The 21465-nt window shown below is 49.0% G+C and overlaps 1 protein-coding gene across 24 annotated transcripts in view; it reads left to right on the top strand.

Moving 5' to 3' along the window:
- Positions 1–21465, top strand: part of EPS15L1 (epidermal growth factor receptor pathway substrate 15 like 1) — a 116487-nt gene that overhangs the window by 26255 nt on the left and 68767 nt on the right. For 23 of the 24 annotated variants that reach the window (XM_055239149.2, XM_063616224.1, XM_063616216.1 and 20 more), the window contains exons 2-9: positions 3974–4015; positions 4212–4301; positions 5296–5343; positions 8632–8727; positions 9498–9560; positions 12002–12127; positions 17244–17303; positions 20896–21129. In XM_055239149.2, the coding sequence (XP_055095124.1) occupies positions 3974–4015; positions 4212–4301; positions 5296–5343; positions 8632–8727; positions 9498–9560; positions 12002–12127; positions 17244–17303; positions 20896–21129 (759 nt within the window). Of the gene's footprint in view, positions 1–3973; positions 4016–4211; positions 4302–5295; positions 5344–8631; positions 8728–9497; positions 9561–12001; positions 12128–17243; positions 17304–20895; positions 21130–21465 lie in introns of those variants that run through there. The other variant, XM_055239154.2, reaches the window with a different exon arrangement.

Below are 21465 nucleotides of genomic sequence, written 5' to 3'. Positions count from 1 at the left end.
GCTGTTGTCCTGGGTTACAGTTACAGGCGCTTGTGTGAATTGTGGTGTTTTAAAGCCTTCAGAGCAGAAGGATGTGAACTTGTCCTTCTCCATGTGCCCCTCTCTCTGTCATCCCACTTGTAAATTGTTTCTGGGCTGGAGGATAAGTGAGGGGGCCACAGGAACTTTGCATGTTGGCTCTTAGCATTTTGAGATAGGAAGAGCAACTGAAAGACCGAGCTGAAAGCTACACTGAACCTCATCAATAATTCACACACTGCAGAGGCGAAGATGGCGTCTTCTCAGCACAGTGGCTGGGTCAGGAGAACACCATCGGGTCAGCTCTGCCGCACTTCCTTCCATTCCTACAGCCATCCTGGTGCCACCTGCAGTCTCTTACGCTGCAGGCCTCATCCGCTGGTGCGTCCCCTCTCTGCCTTTGCCTTGGGCTTGGCCCCAGGCTCACTTTGGGGTCAGACATGGGTGGGCAGCTCCAGAGGCTGCTCTCAGCACACAGAGGGCTCTTTCCTGGTAGCTGTGAATCTTCCTTTTGGGGGCCAAGAGGTCTCTGCACAGGGACCAGTGACAGACCGCCTGGGGCTGGGGATTCATGTCATTAGCAACATGTGTCTTCAGTTCTGTCGCAATGACATATCAGGGCAGTGTGCAGGTGTGACTCCATTGTTCCCAGGAAGAAGCCTGGCATAAGAGGAAGTGGCAGTTGGGGCCTGGTGCTTTACCTTCTTTCTTCCCCCTTCTGCTTTTGCATATGCAAAACCTGACATATGTGTAATTAGATCAAAACCTCTGACCACTGTCATTGTTCCAGGTTACCCAGATGGACTCCCGTGGTGATGAGCAATGGTTGAGCCATACTCCCTGGGCTTTCCCTCAGCTGTAGGTCTTTTGAGAGTGACACCCGGTGGTCATCAAGTGTTCGAGCCCAATGGGCCTTTAGCATGGATGGGCAGAGGTTGGAGCTCTGGGCTGTGTCCTTCAGCGACTCTTCTGGATTAGTCCAGGCTGTGTTTCTCTTGGTTGCGGATCTTGTTGCTCATTAGCGCCTGGGAAGTAGAGCAGAGATTTAATAACCCTGCATGCCTTAAAGACTGAAACTCTTTTTTTTTCCACTGGAATCACAGTAGCTTGGAAACCTCTTTCCCTTGCTTCCCATGAGATCGTTAAAAAACTCGGCTGGGGCTGGGCGTGGTGGCTCATGCCTGTAATCCCAGCACTTTGGGAGGCCAAAGCAGGCGGATCACCTGAGGTCAGGACCAGCCTGGCCAACATGGTGAAACCTCGCCTCTACTGAAAATACAAAAATTAATTGGGCATGGTGGCACACACCTGTAGTCCCAGCTACTTGGGAGGCTGAGGCAGGAGAATGGCTTGAATTCAGGAGTCAGAGATTGCAATGAGCTGAAATTGTGCCACTGCTCTCCAGCTTGGGTGACAGAGCAAGACCCTGTCTCAAAAAAAAAAAAAAAAAAACTAGACTGGAAATGTGCTTCAGATCCAGACCTCTCTGATCATTGGCAGGAAGGGCACCTTTGTCATCTGAAGTGAGGGCCTCTGGAGTCTGTGAACCCATGGCAGGCGATGTGCTGTTTGCTGCCTAGACCTGACCCCTGTCACCTTTACTGACAGGTGACAAACAGCCTGCCTGCCTTGGCCTCCTTTCTATGGGTCTTCTTCCTCTGGGGAGACATATTTTGGAAATAAGCTGGAGTTTGAACCCAGAAGGTGACACAGGTGTGATGGCTGGACACTGTCATCTAACGAGGTTGTAAGATGCTAAGGGTGACAGCCACTCCTTCCTGTACCCCTCCCCCAGGAATGGTATTACTGCCTCCAAGCACGAGGGGGGCAGCCATCCGGGGGCTGCTATTCCTATACACTTACCTCCTAAGTCTTTTCCATGATGTCTTTGTCTGTTTTAAAATGATAGCTCCTAAATCTCTGGCATTTCTTGCTTTTTCATATTATTCTAGTTTTTTCTGCCTTTTCGGTGTTTCCCCCTTTCTTTTCCTCTTTTTTTTTTTGTTTTGATTTTTGCCTCACCCCTTTCAGATCTTTATGCTATTTTCCTTCTATTCTCATTTGTCTTGGTAGTTTTCTCTGTACTTTCACTTCTTCTTTTTTTTTTTTTTTTTGAGACGGAGTCTCGCACCGTCGCCTGGGCTGGAGTGCAGTGGCGCGATCTCGGCTCACTGCAATCTCTGCCTCCCAGATTAATGCGATTCTCCTGTCTCAGCCTCCTGAGTAGCTGGGATTACAGGCGCACACCACCACACCTGACTAATTTTCTGTATTTTTAGTAGAGATGGGGTTTCACTGTGTTGGCCAGACTGGTCTTGAGCTCCTGACCTCGTGATCTGCCTACCTCGGCCTCCCAAAGTGCTGTTTGGGATTACAACTTTCACTTCTTTATACATTCACAGGTGTTGGCGTCCCCCAGAGAAGTTGACCGTAATCCAGGCATTATTTTTTTTTTCTTTTTATTTTTGAGACAGAGTTTCACTCTTGTCACCCAGGCTGGAGTGCAGTGGTACGATCTTGGCTCACTGCAACCTCCACCTCCTGGGTTCAAGTGATTCTCCTGCCTCAGCCTCCCAAGTAGCTGGGATTACAGGTGCACGCCACCATGCCTGGCTAATTTTTGTATTTGTTGTAGAGATGGGGTCTCACTTTGTCATGTTGGCCAGGTCTCAAACTCCTGACCTCAGGTGATCTGCCTGCCTCAGCCTCCCAAAGTGCTGGGATTACAGGCGTGAGCCACTGCGCCCGGCCCGGGCATTATTTTTAGCTTGAAATGACCCTTTGTAGCACAACAATATGCAAGTGGTGGGTGCATATTGGTTCAAATCCAATGACTATAACTGGAAGGAGTCTACGTCCCCCTGGTTTTATTCATTGTGAGAAATCGTACAACAGCAGACGGAGAATTTGTTGGATAAACACTGTAATCCTGCCCCCAAGACAGTCCTCTTTTCCCTGCCCAGTTCTATTCTCTTTAGCTGTTTACACACCCATTTTGTATAATTAGGTGTCATTGTGCATTCTTCACTTTTATCGCTTATTACCTCAGTGGCAGGTTTGTGTGCTCTTTTTTCACCTCACTCACTAAAATATCAACACACGTAAACTTTTAAAGCCAGCATTTCAGGGACTGCATAATTCCCCGCCAGGTTGGCACACTCCCCTGGGTGTCCCTCCCCTTCCCTGGGAGACGTCTGGAAGAGGTCAGGACACAGTGGGAAGTGTCTGGACTTGGCCGCCAGCCAGGTTGGATCCAGGTGTGGCCTCTGGTGGCCCTGATTAGCGGCGTGACCCTTGATGGGGAAGTGACCTCTGAACAGCGATGTCTTGGGGCTCTGAGGTGTCGGGAAGTGGAATATCTTCAGTGCCAAGCTGAGGACACTGCACTTCCTTCCTGCCGTGGTGGGAACAGTCACTGGCCAGCGCTCTCCGGGTGCGGGCTGGTCAGTGCGCATCTCTGAGCACTCAGGTAGCTGGAGGAGGATGGATGGGATGGGTGAGAACCAGACTCAGGCCAGGGAAACTGGTCGAAAGCTTGCAGGCCCGGTGATTAATGATAACGCGTGGAAACTTCTTTTCTGATTCCGGAGCCAGAGAACAATCTCAGAGGACAGAGTGTCTTTTCCCTCTGAGCTCTCCAGGAGCTGAAATCCCTTTGCTCAGTGAATGGAAATTGACACTGGGCTGCTGCTGCTGTTTCCTGAGTGACTATATTTTTTGCCCTAGAATCAGGATTTATTAAAGAACATTAAGCTTACTTTTTCTAAATCAGGTAAGCATAATAATGTCTGTCTGAAGATAAACTGAATTCTGTGTTCAGAGGGTGTTTAAAGTGCATGCATTTTGACTCTAACTATCATCATATATTTTGGTCATGACAAAATTGAGGGGCAACTCTTTTTTTCCCCAAGGGGGTGTGTTCACTTTTGACCAATATCTGTGGTTTCATTTACAGATTCCCACTGGAAATTCGTTGTATGAATCTTATTACAAGCAGGTGAGTTTAGCTGATGTCTTTTCAGATGGAACTAGAGCATGCCTGAGCTGAAAGCACAGTACAGAATAGAAGCCCGGCTGAGCGGCCTTTTGTCCTTTTCTGTTCACTGTCAGCGGATAGTTAGCGTGACGGGTGCCGCTTTACCTGCTGCTGCCTTTGCTGAAAAGTTATTTTGCCTCTTGCTCTCCCGTCTCAGGTGGATCCGGCATACACAGGGAGGGTGGGGGCGAGCGAAGCTGCGCTTTTTCTAAAGAAGTCTGGCCTCTCGGACATTGTCCTTGGGAAGGTATGTGAAGATGAATAGTGATTTCTCTTCTGTGGCTGCCCTCACAGCTCCCCCTGCAGGTCAGGGCCAGCCTGTGCAGGCCTCCTTCCATGGGGCCAGGCCTCCTGGGGAGCGGCCTGGTCACTGCAGACCTCTCAGGCTGCAGCTGGTAGATCCAAACGCCCAGGAGGCACCCCCACCACTACTTTGGTAGCAGACAAGAAACCCGAGTACTTTTGGGGTCTTGGTAGCTTGTGGACGCTTTTTTTTTTTTTTTGAGACAGAGTTTCGCTCTTGTTGCCCAGGCTGGAATGCAGTGGCGCGATCTCAGCTCACTGCAATCTCCTCCTCCCGGGTTCAAGTGATTCTCCTGCCTCAGCCTCTCGAATAGCTGGGATTACAGGCGCATGCTACCACACCCGGCTAATTTTTTTTTTTTTTTTTTTTTTTTTTTGAGACGGAGTGTCGCTCTGTCGCCCAGGCTGGAGTGCAGTGGCGTGATCTCAGCTCACTGCAAGCTCCACCTCCTAGGTTCACGCCATTCTCCTGCCTCAGCCTCCTGAGTAGCTGGGACTACAGGCACCTGCCACCACGCCCGGCTAATTTTTTGTATTTTTAGTAGGGACGCAGTTTCACTGTGTTAGCCAGACTGGTCTTGCACTCCTGACCTCAGGTGATCCACCCACCTCGGCCTCCCAAAGTGCTGGGATTACAGGCGTGAGCCACCGTTCTTGGCCACTTGTGGACTTTTGTTGGGGGAGAAGGGTGTCATAAACACCATTGGCTTGGGAGCTGAGTGCACCTGGATGTCCTCTGGGCCCTGCCGCTGACTGGCTGTGTGCCCCTGGGCAGATCATTCACCTGCTCTGAATTGGCCTCTTCATCTGCAGGACAACCTGGGGATGGTCAGTCCTGCCCCGCAAGGCCAGTGATGGGGTGGTGGCGACTCTGGTTTTTGTTATCACATGGACAATGATCAGCAGTCATGCTTATGAGCATTTTTGTGTTTCCACAGATATGGGACTTGGCCGACCCAGAAGGTAAAGGGTTCTTGGACAAACAGGTATATACACATGTACACAGAGCAAGTGGAGGGGCTGGGCAGAGCCCCCAGGCCGGGTGACCTCCACGGCTCCTTCCACATTCCTCCACTGTCAAGTATTACTAGGCATGAGCACAGCTGTCAAACTTAACACGGGAAGTTTTCATTTTGAAATAAAGGTCTTTTAAACACTTGGAGCCATCTTTCATGGCTAGTTTATCTTTTAATTAATTAATTTATTTTTATTTTAATGTTTTGTAACCTTACATGTGATTAAAGTGTTGTCCAGACTTTTTATTTTGGACCAGTCTCTTGTGGAAGTTGCACAAATAGCTTGGAGGGTTCCTGTGTATCTTTTGCCAGCTCTCCCCAGTGATGGTGTCTTACATAACCACAGCACAGTGATCAGAGCCAGAAAATAACATTGGTGTTATTTTTTATTTTTTTGACATGGAGTCTCACTCTGTCGCCCAGGCTGGAGTGCAGTGGTGCAATCTCGGCTCACTGCAACTTCCACCTCCCAGGATCAAGTGATTCCCCTGCCTCAGCCTCTGGAGTAGCTGGGATTGCAGGCGAGAACCATCATGCCTGGCTAATTTTTGTATTTTTAGTAGAGATAGTGTTTCACCATGTTGGCCAGGCTGGTCTTGAACTCCTGACCTCAGGTGATCCACCTACCTCGGCCTCCCAAAGTGCTGGGATTATGGACATGAGCCATCACTCCCAGCCACATTGGTGTTATTAATGTAACAAAGTAGACATTGGTGTAACTTTGACTGAAGGCCTTAATCAGAGTTTTTTCTTTTTTTCTGAGACAGAGTCTCACTCTTGCCCAGGCTGGAGTGCAGTGACATGATCTTGGCTCATTGCAGCCTCTGCCCCCTGGATTCACAAGATTCTCATGCCTCAGCCTCCACAGTGAAAACCCTATCTGAAAAAAAAAAATCTGAAATCTGAAACTCTTCTGATCCCAAGCATTTGGGATGAGGAATACTCAGCCTGTACTTATAAGTGATTTTAAGTGGTCGTAGATGGCCATTTTGTTAGAAGGGACCTTGTTTGTGCTGTGCCATGACTTGTGATCCAGTCTGTCAGGAAGCCCCCTTTACTTGTACCTCCCTTCTTTGAGGTTCATGGTGCATGTCTGCATGTTTTTTGTTTTGTTTGTTTTTTTAGTTTTTATTTTTTGAGCCTCACTCTGTTGCCCAGGCTGGAGTGCAGTGGTGCGCCCACGGCTTACTGCAGCCTAGATCTTCTGGGTTCAAGTGATCATCTGCCTCAGCCTGTCATGTACCTGAGGCCACAGGCACACACTGCCACACCTGGCTAATTTTTATTATTTTTTGTAGAGACGAGGTCTCACTATGCCCAGGTTGGTCTCGAACTCCTGTGCTCAAGCAATCCTCCCATCTTGGCCTCCCTAAGTTCTGGGATTATAGGCGTGAGCCACCGTGCCTGGCCTCATGTCTGCATGTTAAAGGTTCTGAGAATTCCTATGGAAAAGAAATTTGACTTTGCTTAATGCAGTTCCCCTAAACTTACTTAATTCCTTTTTCTTTTTTTCTTTACTATTTATTAATTTTTCTCTTTTCTCAGACCTTGCAGGGATGAAAGGTCCCCTTTTCTCAAAACCCTCTTATGATCCTCTACACTCTGCAAGGGCTTCTGAGGACAGCAGGCTGAGAAAGGCCAATCCTAGCACTTATCTCTTTGAAGACACTTTTAAAACTCTTAACAGTATTTATAACTTTAAAAGTATCCATGTTCTTAGGCCAGTTAATAAAAAAACAACAGGCCGGGCGCAGTGGCTCATGCCTGTAATCCCAGCACTTTGGGAGGCCGAGGCAGGTGGATCACAAGGTCACAAGGTCAGGAGATCGAGACCATGGTGAAACCCCGTCTCTACTAAAAAATACAAAAAATTAGCCGGGCGCTGTGGCAGGCACCTGTAGTCCCAGCCACTCGGGAGGCTGAGGCAGGAGAATGGCATGAACCCGGGAGGCAGAGCTTGCAGCGAGCTGAGATCGCGCCACTGCACTCCAGCCTGGGTGACAGAGTGAGACCCCGTCTCAAAAAAAAAAAAAAAAAAAAATTAAAAAACAACAACAAAAACAAGCTAAGTGATGCCTCACAAGTCCACTGAGCCTGTGTGTGGTGGGTCCTGGGTTAGGAGGGGAGGCACCTGACAGCCTAGTTCAACTTCCGCTGTCTAGGTGGGGTCCACATCAGGCCACTGGGGGTGGGCAGGGGACGTTCCATTCAGCGAAGCCGAGGGGATCGTGGTGAACGACAGATATGAGTTTCTGACCAACCGTGTGTATTTAAGACTGCTTTTAAAAAAATTCAACACATAGCCAGGTGCAGTGGCTCATACCTGTAATCCTAGCTACTCAGGAAGCTAAGGCAGGAGGACAGGAATTTGAGACCAGCCTGGGCAACATAGTGAGATCCTACCTCTAAAAAATAAAAATAAAAACTTAGCTGGGCATAGTGGTGCACACCTGTGGTCCCAGCTACTCAGGAGGCTGAGGCAGGAGGATCACTTGAGCCCATGAGTTTTGAGGTTGCAGTGAGCTGTGATTGTGCCACTGCACTCTGGGTGACAGAGTGAGACCCCATCTCTAAAACAAACAAAAATTCAGCACATATTTGGTCCATCATTCGTAACCTTAACCATGTTTAACTTTGCTGCTTTATACAACCTAACATTTCCTAAATGTTGGGAGTTCATAGCTTTTGGAAAATACATGCATCTGAAATTTTACAGATTTCCAGATGCAGTGGAATAAGTCCATTTTATTTTATTTAATTTATTTATTTTGAGACGGAGTTTTGCTCTTTTTGCCCAGCCTGGAGTGAAGTGGCGTGATCTTGGCTCATTGCAGCCTCCACCCTCTGGGTTCAAGCGATTCTCCTGCCTCAGCCTCCCAAGTAGCTGGGATTTCAGGCACCTGCTACCACGCCTGGCTGATTTTTATATTTTTAGTAGAGATGAGGTTTCGCCATGTTGGCCAGGTTGTTCTCGAACTCCTGACCTCAGGTGATCCACCTGCCTCGGTCTCCCAAAGTGCTAGGATTACAGACATGAGCCACCACACCCGACCAGGATAAGTCCATTTTAGTGTATTCATTTAAGTGATGTCCCCAAGGTGAGTCTAGTTCAGCCCAACGCTCCAAGGGGTTTTTGCACGGACAGTCTTCCTTGTTGAAGTGGACCTCCTCTTTCCCTGAAGCCTGCTGTTAGAGACAGCTCCCCCTACCCTCACTGGCGATGTGCTGTTTACTCCTTCCCTTTCTTTGGACTTGCAGGGTTTCTATGTTGCACTGAGACTGGTGGCCTGTGCACAGAGTGGCCATGAAGTTACCTTGAGCAATCTGAATTTGAGCATGCCACCGCCTAAATTTGTGAGTGTCCAAGTCCTTCAAGTTCACATTCTTCTAATACCAGATGTGTGTGCGTGTGTATGTGCATGTGTGTATGTGCATGTATATCTCCATGTTTTCTCTAGCCTTCCCCTTTTATTGTGGTGAAATTCACATAATAGAAAATTAGTAATTTTAAAGTGAACTATTCAGTGGCATTTAGTACATTTACAGTGTTGTGTCATCATTACCTCTGTCTAGCTCCAGAACATTTTCATCCCCCGCCAAGGAGACCCCATCCACATTAAGTAATCACTCGTTGTCTCTCCCTCCCAGTCGCTGGCAATCACTGATTTTATTTCTGTCAATGGATTTGCCTGTTCTGGACATTTCCTATCAATGGAATTCTCTAACATGGTCTTTTGTGTCTGGTCTCTCTCTCAGCATCGTGTTTTCAGGGTTCATCCATGTTGTAGAATGGATCAGTGTTTCCATATTCCATTTACTGGATGGACCACATCTTTATCCATTCATCTCTCTGGACATGTGGGTTATTTCCACCCTTTTGACTGTTGTGAATAGTGCTGCTACCAGCATTCCTGTACAAGGATTTGTTTGGACATCCGTTTTTAATTCATTTGAGTCAATACCTAGGAGTGGAATTGCTGGGTCATGTGGTGATTCTGTGTTTAACTTTGTGAAGTCTTCCCTTTTTTGAAAGCACTTTGAAACGTGTATCCTTTTCAGCAAACCCACCCACCTATGATTTAATTCTGTGCCAACCACAAAGAAATGTTTCTCTCTCTTCTCAGCACGACACCAGCAGCCCTCTGATGGTCACACCACCCTCTGCAGAGGCCCACTGGGCTGTGAGGGTAAGTGAACGGGAATAGCTCCCTCCTTGGCTCTCCTTCAGATAGAATTGTTCCAGCAGTTGTTCTAGAATTGTTCTGGAATTGTTCTAGTTTGATGTTGTTCAGAACATTTTATAGGATGATTGTGTCAGCTCTTCTGTCTCAGTGTGAGTGGCCACAGCACTTGGATGAAACGCCTCTTCTAATGAACACCTTTTACAAAGGCTGTGGCCCTTCACTGGAATTGGGAGTTGCCTACCCAGACAACTAAGTGTCAGGAGTTGGATTATTAAAGGGCTGCAGTTTAAATCTTGCATCTTTAGATTACATTCTGTGGTTTTTGCTGCTTGTGTTGGTTATTCAGAATAGAAGAGGAAATGGTGAGAGCTTGCAAGCACGTGGACCCCCAAATGTGTCCCTTGCTTTCTCGCTTCTTTCCAGCCACTTTGCATGTTACTATTCTTTCCTCCCTGATGTTCTGATTGCTTTGTGAAAAGCCTCTCTCCGCACTTGAAGTGTTATTTTTAAAACAGAGGATGTTGTGGCTAGAAAGATAAGCTACTGCTTCCAGAAAGAAGAGAAAAAACGAGGGCTGTCTTCTAAGTACAGAATTCCTTCTAAAGGAAGTGAGCATGGTCCCTCCAGATAACGTGAGGCCTCCTCACCTTCCCTTCACTTTCGGGCTGTCACATTTCCTCACGTTTATGTGGCTTAAATCCTGACATGAGTAACACTCTTGCTATCAAATAAAGGTCCCAAGCACTTTCATCCCATGTTTACACGGGTGGTTTGTTCCCTTCTTGGAGAGGTCGTGGGCTGGGTAGGGGTATCTGTGCAGGGAGAGGACATGAAGACATGTCTTGTGACCGAGGAGTCATGCAGTCACCTCTGTCATCAAGCACTTTGCCAGTGGCGATCACTGTGGTGAAGGGTTTCTCCCTGTCTCCCAGCGCATTGTGGGGACTTTGAAAAAGAGCTACTTTGTCATGGGAAACAGTGCCAAGAGATCTTATTCTTTAAAATGTGATGGCTCTTTTCCAGCAGGGGTTGTGTCCAGGCCTCACTGGAAGAGCTAGGACTGAGGGGCCTGGGGACCTCGCAGAGAGGAGTCAGGGAGCACAGGACCAGGCGCTGTAATTGGGGTGGACTGTGGTCGAGAGAGATTCTGCATTCCATTCACAGCCACAGTCAGAAAGAACAAGCTGGAAGTGCCAAGTGTTTGTTTCCGTTGTGAACATTTCTGGGCTTCTGAAGGCACTGAGTCAGCAAGTCCGATGGCCGGGAGAGGATCCCAGGCCCCCGAGACAGACCTGCAGCGCTCAGCTTCTTAGCACCAACAGCCGTGAGAACATGCGGTGTCTGCCAGTGATCTCATCTCTGTGACTGAGGGCTCTGTCTTGGTTTTTCTCTTTTAAAAATTACAAAGTTTTTATTGTGGTTGAAAGACACATCATGTAACGTTTACCATCTTAACCATTTCTAAGTGTACAGTTCAGGAATGTTAAGTTTCTTTTGGAGGGTGGAACAGACTGGAAGCCACTGCCTCACTCATGGCCCCTTTTACGGGCTGCCTGCCCTGTGTCTTTCAGAACAGCAGCAACTGTGACTCCCCATCCTAATGCTGCACCTTCCCTCTGTTCATGAAGAGCTATTCCTATTTATGTATTAATTTATTTACCATTAGAAATGGAGGGCTTCCTGTGTATGGCCAGGCTTGGTGGCTCACACCTGTAATCCCAGCACTTTGGGAGGCCGAGGCAGGTGGATCACTTGAGGCCAGGAGTTCAAGACCAACCCGGCCATCATGGTGAAACCCCATCTCTACAAAAAATACAAAAATTAGCCGGGCGTGGTGGCGCATGCCTGTGATCCCAGCTACTCGGGAGGTACGAGTGCTGAGGCATGAGAATTGCTTGAACCTGGGAGTCGGAAGTTGCAGTGAGCTGAGATTGTACCACTACACTCCAGCCTGGGCAACAGAGCGAGATTTTTGTCTCAAAAAAAAAAAAAAGAAAAAGAAAAAACAGAGGACTTCCTGTTGATTTTGATAATTATTTGCTCAAGCACTAACATCTGCTCACACTTTTGTCTTTCTGGTACAAGTGGGCTCCTTGGAGGCAGGTGAGACTGATCTTTGTCTCCCTGCAAAGACACTGCCCCACCATGGGAGACTCCTGCCCCACTCAGGCAGCAGATAGGACGAAGGGCAAGACCCGGGGCCAGGACCTTCCTCCTGAGGACCTTGGCTCCCAGATCCGAGGTTGCCATAACGTTACTTCCTTCAGGGCGTATGTTCACTTTGGAAACCAAGGGGCCAAGACTGTTCTAAGATCATTTTGTGCTTTTAGCCAAGGGTGATGATGGGTCCGTGGCCATTTTCACTTGGCTTTCGGTCAGAGCTCGGTCTGGACACTCACACAGGTGCGCTCTCCTACTTACTCGGACTATTTCTTTCCAACCAGGTGGAAGAAAAGGCCAAATTTGATGGGATTTTTGAAAGCCTCTTGCCCATCAATGGTTTGCTCTCTGGAGACAAAGTCAAGCCAGTCCTCATGAACTCAAAGCTGCCTCTTGATGTCCTGGGCAGGGTAAGTGGGCCGTGGGTTTGGTTCTTCTGCACTCAGTGTCCCTGCTGTGTGTGGGTGCCACTGTTCTCTTTCCCCACGGTGCTTACGAGGCTCTTGCTCTGTTTTCTCCCTGTGCCATCAGGGGCTTCATCAGCGCTCCTGTGGGTCCAGCCCCAGCTGGCTCAGGGCTTCCTAGGGTGTGGCTTACAGTGTTCACCCAGTTGCTGGGGAAGGTGCCAGAATCCTTCCACTTCACAGATGAGGAGGTGGACTCAGAAGTGAAATTGCTGCCTGGGGCTTTGGGACCAGTAGAGCTCAGTCTTAAGCTCCCCAACCTGGGCTTTCCCCCTTTCCACTGTGCTGAATGTGGGAATGTGTGTCTGTGTCTATTTATTTATTTATTTATGAGACGGAATCTTGCTCTGTTGCCCAGGCTGGAATGCAGTGGCACGATCTTGGCTCACTGCAACCTCTGCCTCCCTGGTTCAAGCAATTCTCGTGCCTCAGCCTCCCAAGTAGCTGGGATTACAGGTGCATGCCACCACACCCAGCTAATTTTTGTATTTATAGTAGAGATGGCGTTTTACCATGTTGGTCAGGCTGGTCTCAAACTCCTGATCTCGTGATTCACCCGCCTCGGCCTCCCAAAGTGCTGGGATTACAGGTGTGAGCCACCACACCCGGCCTTTTTTAATTCTTTTTTTGAGTTTTTAGAGATGGGGTCTCACTATGTTGCCCAGGCTGGTCTCAAACTGCCAGGCTGCAGCCATCCTCCCACCTCAGCCTCCGGAGTAACTGGGAGTGCGAGAGCATACCACCACTCCCGGCTCTTTTCTACTGTTAATTACTCTTTTTCTTCCTATAAAGCTCAAGGTAAAAGTATTTTCAACTCTGCTGCAAATTTAGGAAAAATTTTATGCATTCTCTTTGAAGAAAGTCTTGGCTTGGTGTGGTGGCTCACGCCTGTAATCCCAGCACTTTGGGAGGCTGAGGTGGGTGGATAACTTTAGGTCAGGAGTTTGAGAGCAGCCTGGCCAACATGGTGAAACCCTGTCTCTACTAAAAAAAATACAAAAATTAGCCAGTTGTGGTGGTGTTCACTCCCAGATACTTGGGAGGCTGAGGCAGGAGAATCGTTTGAAGCCGGGAGGTGGAGATTGCAGTGAGCTGAGATCGCACCACTGCACTCCAGCCAGGGCAACAGAGCGAGACTCTGTCTCAAAAAAACAAAAAACAAAAAACCCTCAATTTAGGCTGGTGTGGCGGCTCATGCCTGTAATCCCAGCACTTTGGGAGGCTGAGGCAGGCAGATTACTTGAGTCCAGGAGTTTGAGGCCAGCTTGGGCAACATGGTGAAACCCCATCCCTACTGAAAAAAAAAAAAACACAAAAAACTAGCCAGTTGTGGTGGTGCGTAACTGTAGTCCCAGCTACTCTAGAGGTTGAGGTGGGAGAATCACACCTGAGCCTGGGAAGTCGAGGCTGCAATAAGCTGAGATCGTGCCATGGTACGCCATCCAGGGCAACTGGAGTGAGACTCTGTTTAAAAAAATAATAGGCTGGGCGCGGTGGCTCACGCTTGTAATCCTAGCACTTTGGGAGGCCGAGGCGGGCGGATCACGAGGTCAGGAGGTCGAGACCACGGTGAAACCCCGTCTCTACTAAAAATACAAAAAATTAGCCGGGCGTGGTGGCGGGCGCCTGTAGTCCCAGCTACTTGGAGAGGCTGAGGCAGGAGAATGGCATGAACCCAGGAGGCGGAGCTTGCAATGAGCCAAGACTGCACCACTGCACTCCAGCCTGGGCAACAGAGCAAGACTCCGTCTCAAAAAAAAAAAAAATAATAATAATAATAAATTTTTTGTTTTGTTTTGTTTTTTTTGTGAGACAGAGTCTCGCTCTGTCACCAGGCTGGAGTGCAGTGGCGTGATCTTGGCTCACTGCACCTTTCCTCCCGGGTTTAAGCAATTCTGCCTCAGCCTCCCGAGTAGCTGGGATTACAGGCATGCGCCACCACAGCTGGCTAGTTTTTGTATTTGTATTTGTATTTGTATTTATTTATTTATTTATTATTTTTTTTGAGACAGAGTCTCACTCTGTTGCCCAGGCTGGAGTACAGTGACACAATCTCTGCTCACTGCAAGCTCCACCTCCTGGGTTCACGCCATTCTCCTGCCTCAGCCTCTCGAGTAGCTGGGACTACAGGCACCCGCCACCACACCCAGCTAATTTTTCATATTTTTAATAGAGATGGGGTTTCACCGTGTTAGCCAGGATGGTCTCGATCTCCTGACCTCGTGATCCGCCTGCCTTGGCCTCCCAAAGTGCTGGGATTACAGGTGTGAGCCACCATGCCCAGCCAATTTTTGTATTTTTAATAGAGATGGGGTTTCACCATGTTGGTCAGGCTAGTCTTGAACTCCTGACCTCGTGATCCACCTGCCTTGGCCTCCCAAAGTGCTAAGATTACAAGCGTGAGCCACCGTGCCTGGCCAAATTAATTAATTTTAAAAGCCTCAATTTTTTTTTTTTTTTTTTTTTTTTGAGACGGAGTCTCACTCTGTCGCCCAGGCTGGAGTGCAGTGGCGCAATCTCAGCTCACTGCAAGCTCCGCCTTCTGGGTTCACGCCATTCTCCTGCGTCAGCCTCTCCGAGTAGCTGGGACTACAGGCGCCTGCCACCATGCCCGGCTAATTTTTTGTATTTTTAGTAGAGACGGGGTTTCACCGTGGTCTCTATCTCCTGACCTCATGATCCGCCCGCTTCGGCCTCCCAAAGTGCTGGGATTACAAGCGTGAGCCACCGCACCCGGCCATAATTTTTATATTTTTAGTAGAGATAGGGTTTCACCATGTTGGCCAGGCTGGTCTCGAACTCCTGGCCTCAGGTGATCCATCTGCCTTGGACTCCCAAAGTGCTGGGATGGATGACAGGCGTGAGCCACTGCGCCTGGCCATGCATACATCTTTGTATCCATGCATCTATGCACCCATGTCCCTCCACATCCCTATGATCCATTCATCTGTGTGTGCACACGCCCATGCAGTGTATTTATCCACATCTGTGCATGTGTCTTTGTGCCCATACGTCTATGCTGCCGTGCCCCCCTGTGTCCATATTTATACATTCATCCGTGCTCACTTGCATCCGTGCTGTCATCCATCTGTGCATCCAGGCACTCACACATCATGCATCTGGTCAGTCATTCAGTAAGCATTTTTCAGAGCCTGCAGTGGACCATGCCTTGTGCTGGGAAGTGGGAAGGTGGGGATGATTAGATGCTGTCAAAGAAGTCAAATAAGTAATAGCTAAGATGCTGAGACTTATTTACCGAGGGTTTAGTATGTGCAGGCCGGGCCCTAGTGCTCTGCATGAAGGCACACATCCAGCACTTGCAGCCCTCCTGTTAAGGACTGTGTCTCACACCCCTCCACCACCCATTTTTCAGATGGGGAAGCAGATCAGGGTGGTTGAGAAGTCACCTTGGTCACACAGTTGTGGAAGGGTGGAGAACAGATGAGGTCCTGTTGCGGGCAGGGCGGGGCAGGGTCCAGTGTGCATTCTGGAGCAGCTGTCCCCAGAGCCTGCCCTCTTCACCTGCCCTGTCCATTAGACACCCCCCACAGCATCCCTGATAATCAGTTTGGCCCAGTGAGGGCAGTGGTAGAGGGGAGGGCCCCTGACCCACTCGAGCACGGGGAGAAGGGCAGCTGGGGAAGACTTTCTAGAAGAGGTGCCTCTGGTCACATCCTCCAGGGTGAGGGGGACTCTGGCAGAAGTCTGGGCATGTGGGCAGCTTGAGTGAAGGCATAGAGGCCTCAGGCAGCCTGGCATGCCAGTTAGGGCCAGTGCTCCCCCGGGCACTTCTGCCCCCCAGGGGACATTGGGCAATGTCTGGGGACATTTTTGGTTGTCACACCTGGGTCGGGTGCTGCTGGCATCTGGTGGGTCAAGGCCAGGAATGCTGCTCAACACCCTGCAGTGCACAGCATGGCCCACACCCCAGAGCATGATCCAGCCCTAACAGGCAGTAGTGTCGAGGTGGGGAAGCCCTGGGCTGAGGGAGGACTGTGGAGCCAGAAAGGCCTGTTGGAGTCCTGGATCCCTGGCAAAGTAGGTGGAGGTCCCCGTGGAGTCTGTGGAGGCTGGGTTGGGGTGCAGGGACCTGCTACCGTCAGGGGCTCAGCAGCAGCCAGGTCACAGGGCCCCATCTGCCAGGCTGAGGAGCAGGGTGGGGCAGGGTCAGGTGTGTGTTCTGGAGCAGTCCCTGTGGTAGCCATAGGGACAAGACTGGGATAGGGAGGCCAGCTGGAGGTTCTTGGCTGTGCAGGCTAGTGAGGCCTGAGCCTCGGATGCAGCAGCAGAGGTGGAGAGGAGGACCAGATGTGAGAAACCTGCATGGACTGAAGCCCTGGTGATTGGCTAGAGAGAGGTGATGCTGACACATGAAGCATCATGGATAGAGCCACGGGCATCTGCTTAGATCCGGGGACTGGCAGCCTGCCCATTGTTGACCTGGCAGGCAGTGTGCCCATCCAGGAAGGCTGGCATGGGTCAAGAAGCTGGCAGCGTGATGGTGCTTGAGATCTGCACATGTCTTAGGCACGCTCCAGAACCCACGCCTGCCTGCCTTCTCTTCAGCGCACTGAGTGGCCTGACACCTGTCTCACCATCCACTGCTGGGGAGAAGGGACGCGACCCACAGACCTGCTCAGACATGAGCTCGCAGCCCTGCCCAGCTGAGAATGCAAGGGAGGGGTGGGGTTTGCAGGAGTGAGCATAGGGAGTGTGGGTGTTTAGGGCAACACCTGTACTCAAAGCTGTCTTTCTTAAGATGTCTCTGTAAGACAATAAAGAAGAAACTCAGGCTAAGTTTAAAGTATAGCCTTTAAACTTATAATCTTATAATCAATATGATTATAATCATGATGATTGTCAGACCGCGGATCTGGTAGTTGACAGTACTTCACAGGTGATGGTTTTTCTGAGAACTCACAGACTAGTTCTGAAATGTGTATTGACTGCCATGTCCTGAGCCCAGTGAGTGCCACGGCTGAGAGTCTGAGTTCCAGCAGATGGTCTCACTCTCATCCAGTCCTTCCTCCCACAGTAACCCATGCTGGTCTCTCCCTTGCAGGTCTGGGACCTCAGTGACATTGACAAGGATGGGCACTTGGACCGAGACGAGTTCGCTGTGGTAGGTCTTGCTGTTTCCTTCCCACCCAGCCCAGGAAGGAAATATGCAGTGCGCAGGGGTTGCTAGATTCGTTTGTCTTTCTCTCTTTATTTCTCTTTCTTCTTTTCTTTTCTTTTTTTTCCTTTCCTTTCCTTTCTTTCTTTCTTTCTTTCTTTCTTTCTTTCTTTCTTTCTTTCTTTCTTTCTTTCTTTCTCTTTCTTTCTTTCTCTTTCTTTCTTTCTCTTTCTTTCTTTCCTTCTGTCTCTCTCTCTCTGTCTCCTTCCTCCCTTCCTTCCTTCCCTCCTCCCTTCCTTCCTTCCTTCTCTTTTCTTTCTTTCTTTCTTCTTTTTTTTTTTTTTTTTTTTTTTTGAGATGGAGTCTCACTCTATCGCCAGGCTGGAGTGCAGTGGCCCGATCTTGGCCAGGATGGTCTTGATCTCCTGCCTTGTGATCCACCCGCATCGGCCTCCCAAAGTGCTGGGATTACAGGCGTGAGCCACTGCGCCTGGCCTCCTTTCTTTTCTTTTTTTTTTTTTGACATGGAGTCTTGCTCTGTCACCCAGGCTGGAGTGCAGCGGTGCGATCTTGGTTCACTGCAGCTTCCGCCTCCCGGGTTCAAGCAATTCCCATGCCTCAGTCTCCCAAGTAGCTGGAATTACAGGTGCACTCCATCACAGCCAGATAATTTTTTTGTATTTTTGATAAGAGATGGGGTTTTACCATATTGGCCAGGCTGGTCTTGAGCTCCTGGCCTCAAGTGATCCACCCGCCTCTGCCTCCCAAAGTGCTGGGATTATAGGCATGAGACACCACACCCAGCCTTCCTTCTTTCATTTTTTAAGTGTTTGTCTTGACACAGTTCTTTGTATGTAGGAAAGTTTCAGTACAGGTTGAGTATCCTTAATCTGTCTGAAACCAGAATGCTTCAAGATCTGAAATTTTTTGAGCACCGACATGACACTCAAAGGAAATGCTCATTGAAGGATTTCAGATTTTAGATTTTTGGATTAGTAATGCTGAACCAGTAAGTGTAATACACACATTCAGAAATTCAGAAAACTCCAGAACTGAAACCCTGTGGTCCCAAGCATTTTGGATAAGGGATACTCAACCTGTAATACAGAGAATTATTTTTTGTTTTTGAGACAGAGTCTTGTTCTGTCACCCCAGCTCCAGTGCAGTGACGTGAACACCCTTGCTGCAGCCTCGAACTCAACTCAAGCGACCTCCCTCCTTGGCCTCCGACAGAAAATTCTTTTGAAAACTCTTCACTCAAATTTCCCAGTGTTGCTAATTTACTACATTTGTTTTATCTTTCTCCTCCCTTCTTCCTCCCTCCCTCCATAACTCTTTCGCCCTCCCCACTGCTGCACGAAGTTTTCCTGTGAACCATTTTAGAGTTAAGTTGCAGACATGATGCCTCTTCATCCACAAACACTTCAGTGCGTATTTCCTAAAAACAAGGACTTCTCTTACACGTAACCATTATCCACTTCAAAATCAGGAAATTCACATGATAGCATTGCATTTATGATGTTTTCATTATATCCTATATATACACCTTATATTCTGTATGAGCATATCTGTTATTATCTAATCCCAGGATATTACTCAGATTTTATCAGTTGTCCCAAAAATGTCCCTTGTGTCTAAAGAGAACCCAGTCCTCTGTGTTACATCCTGTTGTCCTTTGTCTTTCGTTTCCTGGAATCTAGAAAAGTTCTTCCATCTCTCTTCGTGTCTCTCAACGTGGACTTTCTGTGTTTTTGTTGTTGCTGTTTTGTTTTTGAGAGGGAGTCTCACTCTGTCACCTAGGCTGGTGTGCAGTGGCATGATCTCAGCTCACTGCAACCTCCACCTCCCGGATTCAAGCGATTCTCCTGCCTCAGTCTCCCAAGTAACTGGGATTATAGGTGCCCACCACCATGCCCGGCTGATTTTTTTTTTTTTTTAATCTTGTTATTTCAAGAGTGTTATACAAATGGAACCATACAGTATATAACATTTTGGGATTTCTTTTTTTTTTATATGCTTTTATTTTTCTGTGATTACAAACACAACTGAATATCAAATGCACAAAGTAAGAATTATACGGGGAAAAAAATCAGATACATTCATATATATATCACCTTTTCAAGGCTATTTCCATCCAGAATAACCTTGGTTTGCCAGGGCTGATAGAAGTCACGAAATCGCCTCTAGTCAAATTTGCGTGTTTGCTTTCTTCTATAATTCCAATACCTCCACCATTAACGACTCGAGATAGCTGCCAGGTGTTATACAATCAGTGCCAGTGTCTTCATTCATTCCACAACGAAGGCTGTCACCTCACACTTGGAAGGTTGCACAGCAGCCAGGCAGGGGCACTCCTCACGTCCCAGACGGGGCGGCCAGGCAGAGGCGCTCCTCACTTCCCAGACGGGGCGGCCCACGCCCGGCTAATTTTTTTTTTTTAATTTTTAGTAGAGGTGTGGTTTCTCCCTGTTGGCCAGGCTGGTCTTGAACTCCTGACCTCAGGTGATCTGCCCGTCTCGGCCTCCAAAGTGCTGAGATTACAGGCATGAGCCACCATGCCTGGCTTCACCGTGGACATTTTGAAGAGCACAGGCCAGCAGTTATGGAGTGTCCCTGGGCCTGGGCCTGGCTGCCAGGTCCTCTTGATGACCCAGGTCATGCACTCTTGTGAGACAGGAATCCCACGGAGGTCACACATGCCCCACATGGGCCTCCCACCTGGGGGGACGTGATGTCAACATGTATTCTTACTGCCACGTTGACATTCATCACTGGGTCAAGGTGGGTCAAGGTTGTGGGTTCCTGTGGGCAGTTGCTCTTTTTCCGTCTGTGCTCAGTTCATCTCTTGTGGGGGACGCCTTGATACTGTCAACACCCATGACTCTCAGACTCTTCCGTGAGAGTTCCACCATCGCTGATGAGTCTTGCCTTAATCTGGCAAGATTAATTACAATGATGGTGGCTGCCAAATGGTGATATGCTAATCAAAACCATCATTCCTTGCACTTTTATTAGTTGGCCTTCTACAAGGAATTTATTTCTATGGCTGTGGCCTGCCTCATGGATGCATCCTCAGTTCCACTGTTTTTTGTTTTGTTTTGTTTTATAGAGACCGGGTCTCGCTCTGTCACCCAGGCTGGAGTGCAGTGGCACGATCACAGCTTACTGCAGCCTCCATCACCTGGGCTCAGGCGATCCTCCCACTTCAGCCTCCCAAGTAGCTGGGACTGCTCCTGAACGTCTTGAAGTACAGGTCTCTCTTTTGGTGTCTTTAGACTTCCAAATCCAGTACTGGGAAGGTGCCAGCCCTGGAGCTGGTGGCCTCCCTGAGTGGTGAAGGGATGCATACGGAGTCTGGCTTGATTGGATTCTTTTCTGTGTGCATATCAGTCTCAAGGAATAATTCAACACATGTCTTGGAAAGTTACACATAAAAGATAACTCATAAGGAACGATTTCTTTTCACTCTGGTCAGCTTGGGAGCGTCCTCACAGAGTGTCCTGTCACTGCAGCCCCCAAAAGGGCTGCCCTCTGCCTTCTCCTGATGGTCCCAGCCCCAGCCTTGCCCCTTCAGTGCCATTGTTGTTTGCACCTGCAGGCCATGCACTTGGTGTACCGAGCCCTGGAGAAGGAGCCTGTGCCCTCTGCCCTGCCCCCGTCCCTCATCCCACCCTCCAAGAGAAAGAAGACTGTGTTCCCTGGCGCCGTCCCCGTCCTGCCTGCCAGCCCCCCACCAAAAGACAGTCTCCGCTCCACGCCGTCCCATGGCAGCGTCAGCAGCCTCAACAGCACAGGGAGCCTGTCCCCCAAGCACAGCCTCAAGCAAACACAGGTACGGAGCCCTCAGCGGGCACAGCCCCCTCTCAGAGCACAATAGGATGTTTCTCGGGAGTTATTAACATGCAACCCCAGAACGGTCAAGCTTGTGATGAAATGTCTTTAAAAAATACTTGTGGCCAGGTGCGGTGCCTCACGCCTGTAATCCTATCACTTTGGGAGGCCGAGGTGGGCAGATGTTAAGGTCAGGAGATGGAGACCATCCTGGCCAACATGGTGAAACCCCGTCTCTACTAAAAATACAAAAAAATTAGCTGGACGTGGTGGTGCACACCTGTAATTCCAGCCACTCGGGAGGCTGAGGCAGGAGAATTGCTTGAACCTGGGAGAT

The sequence above is a fragment of the Symphalangus syndactylus genome, chromosome 13 (assembly GCF_028878055.3).
Source record: "Symphalangus syndactylus isolate Jambi chromosome 13, NHGRI_mSymSyn1-v2.1_pri, whole genome shotgun sequence".
Taxonomy (NCBI): domain Eukaryota; kingdom Metazoa; phylum Chordata; class Mammalia; order Primates; family Hylobatidae; genus Symphalangus; species Symphalangus syndactylus.
This window is presented reverse-complemented; position numbering and strand designations above follow the sequence as displayed.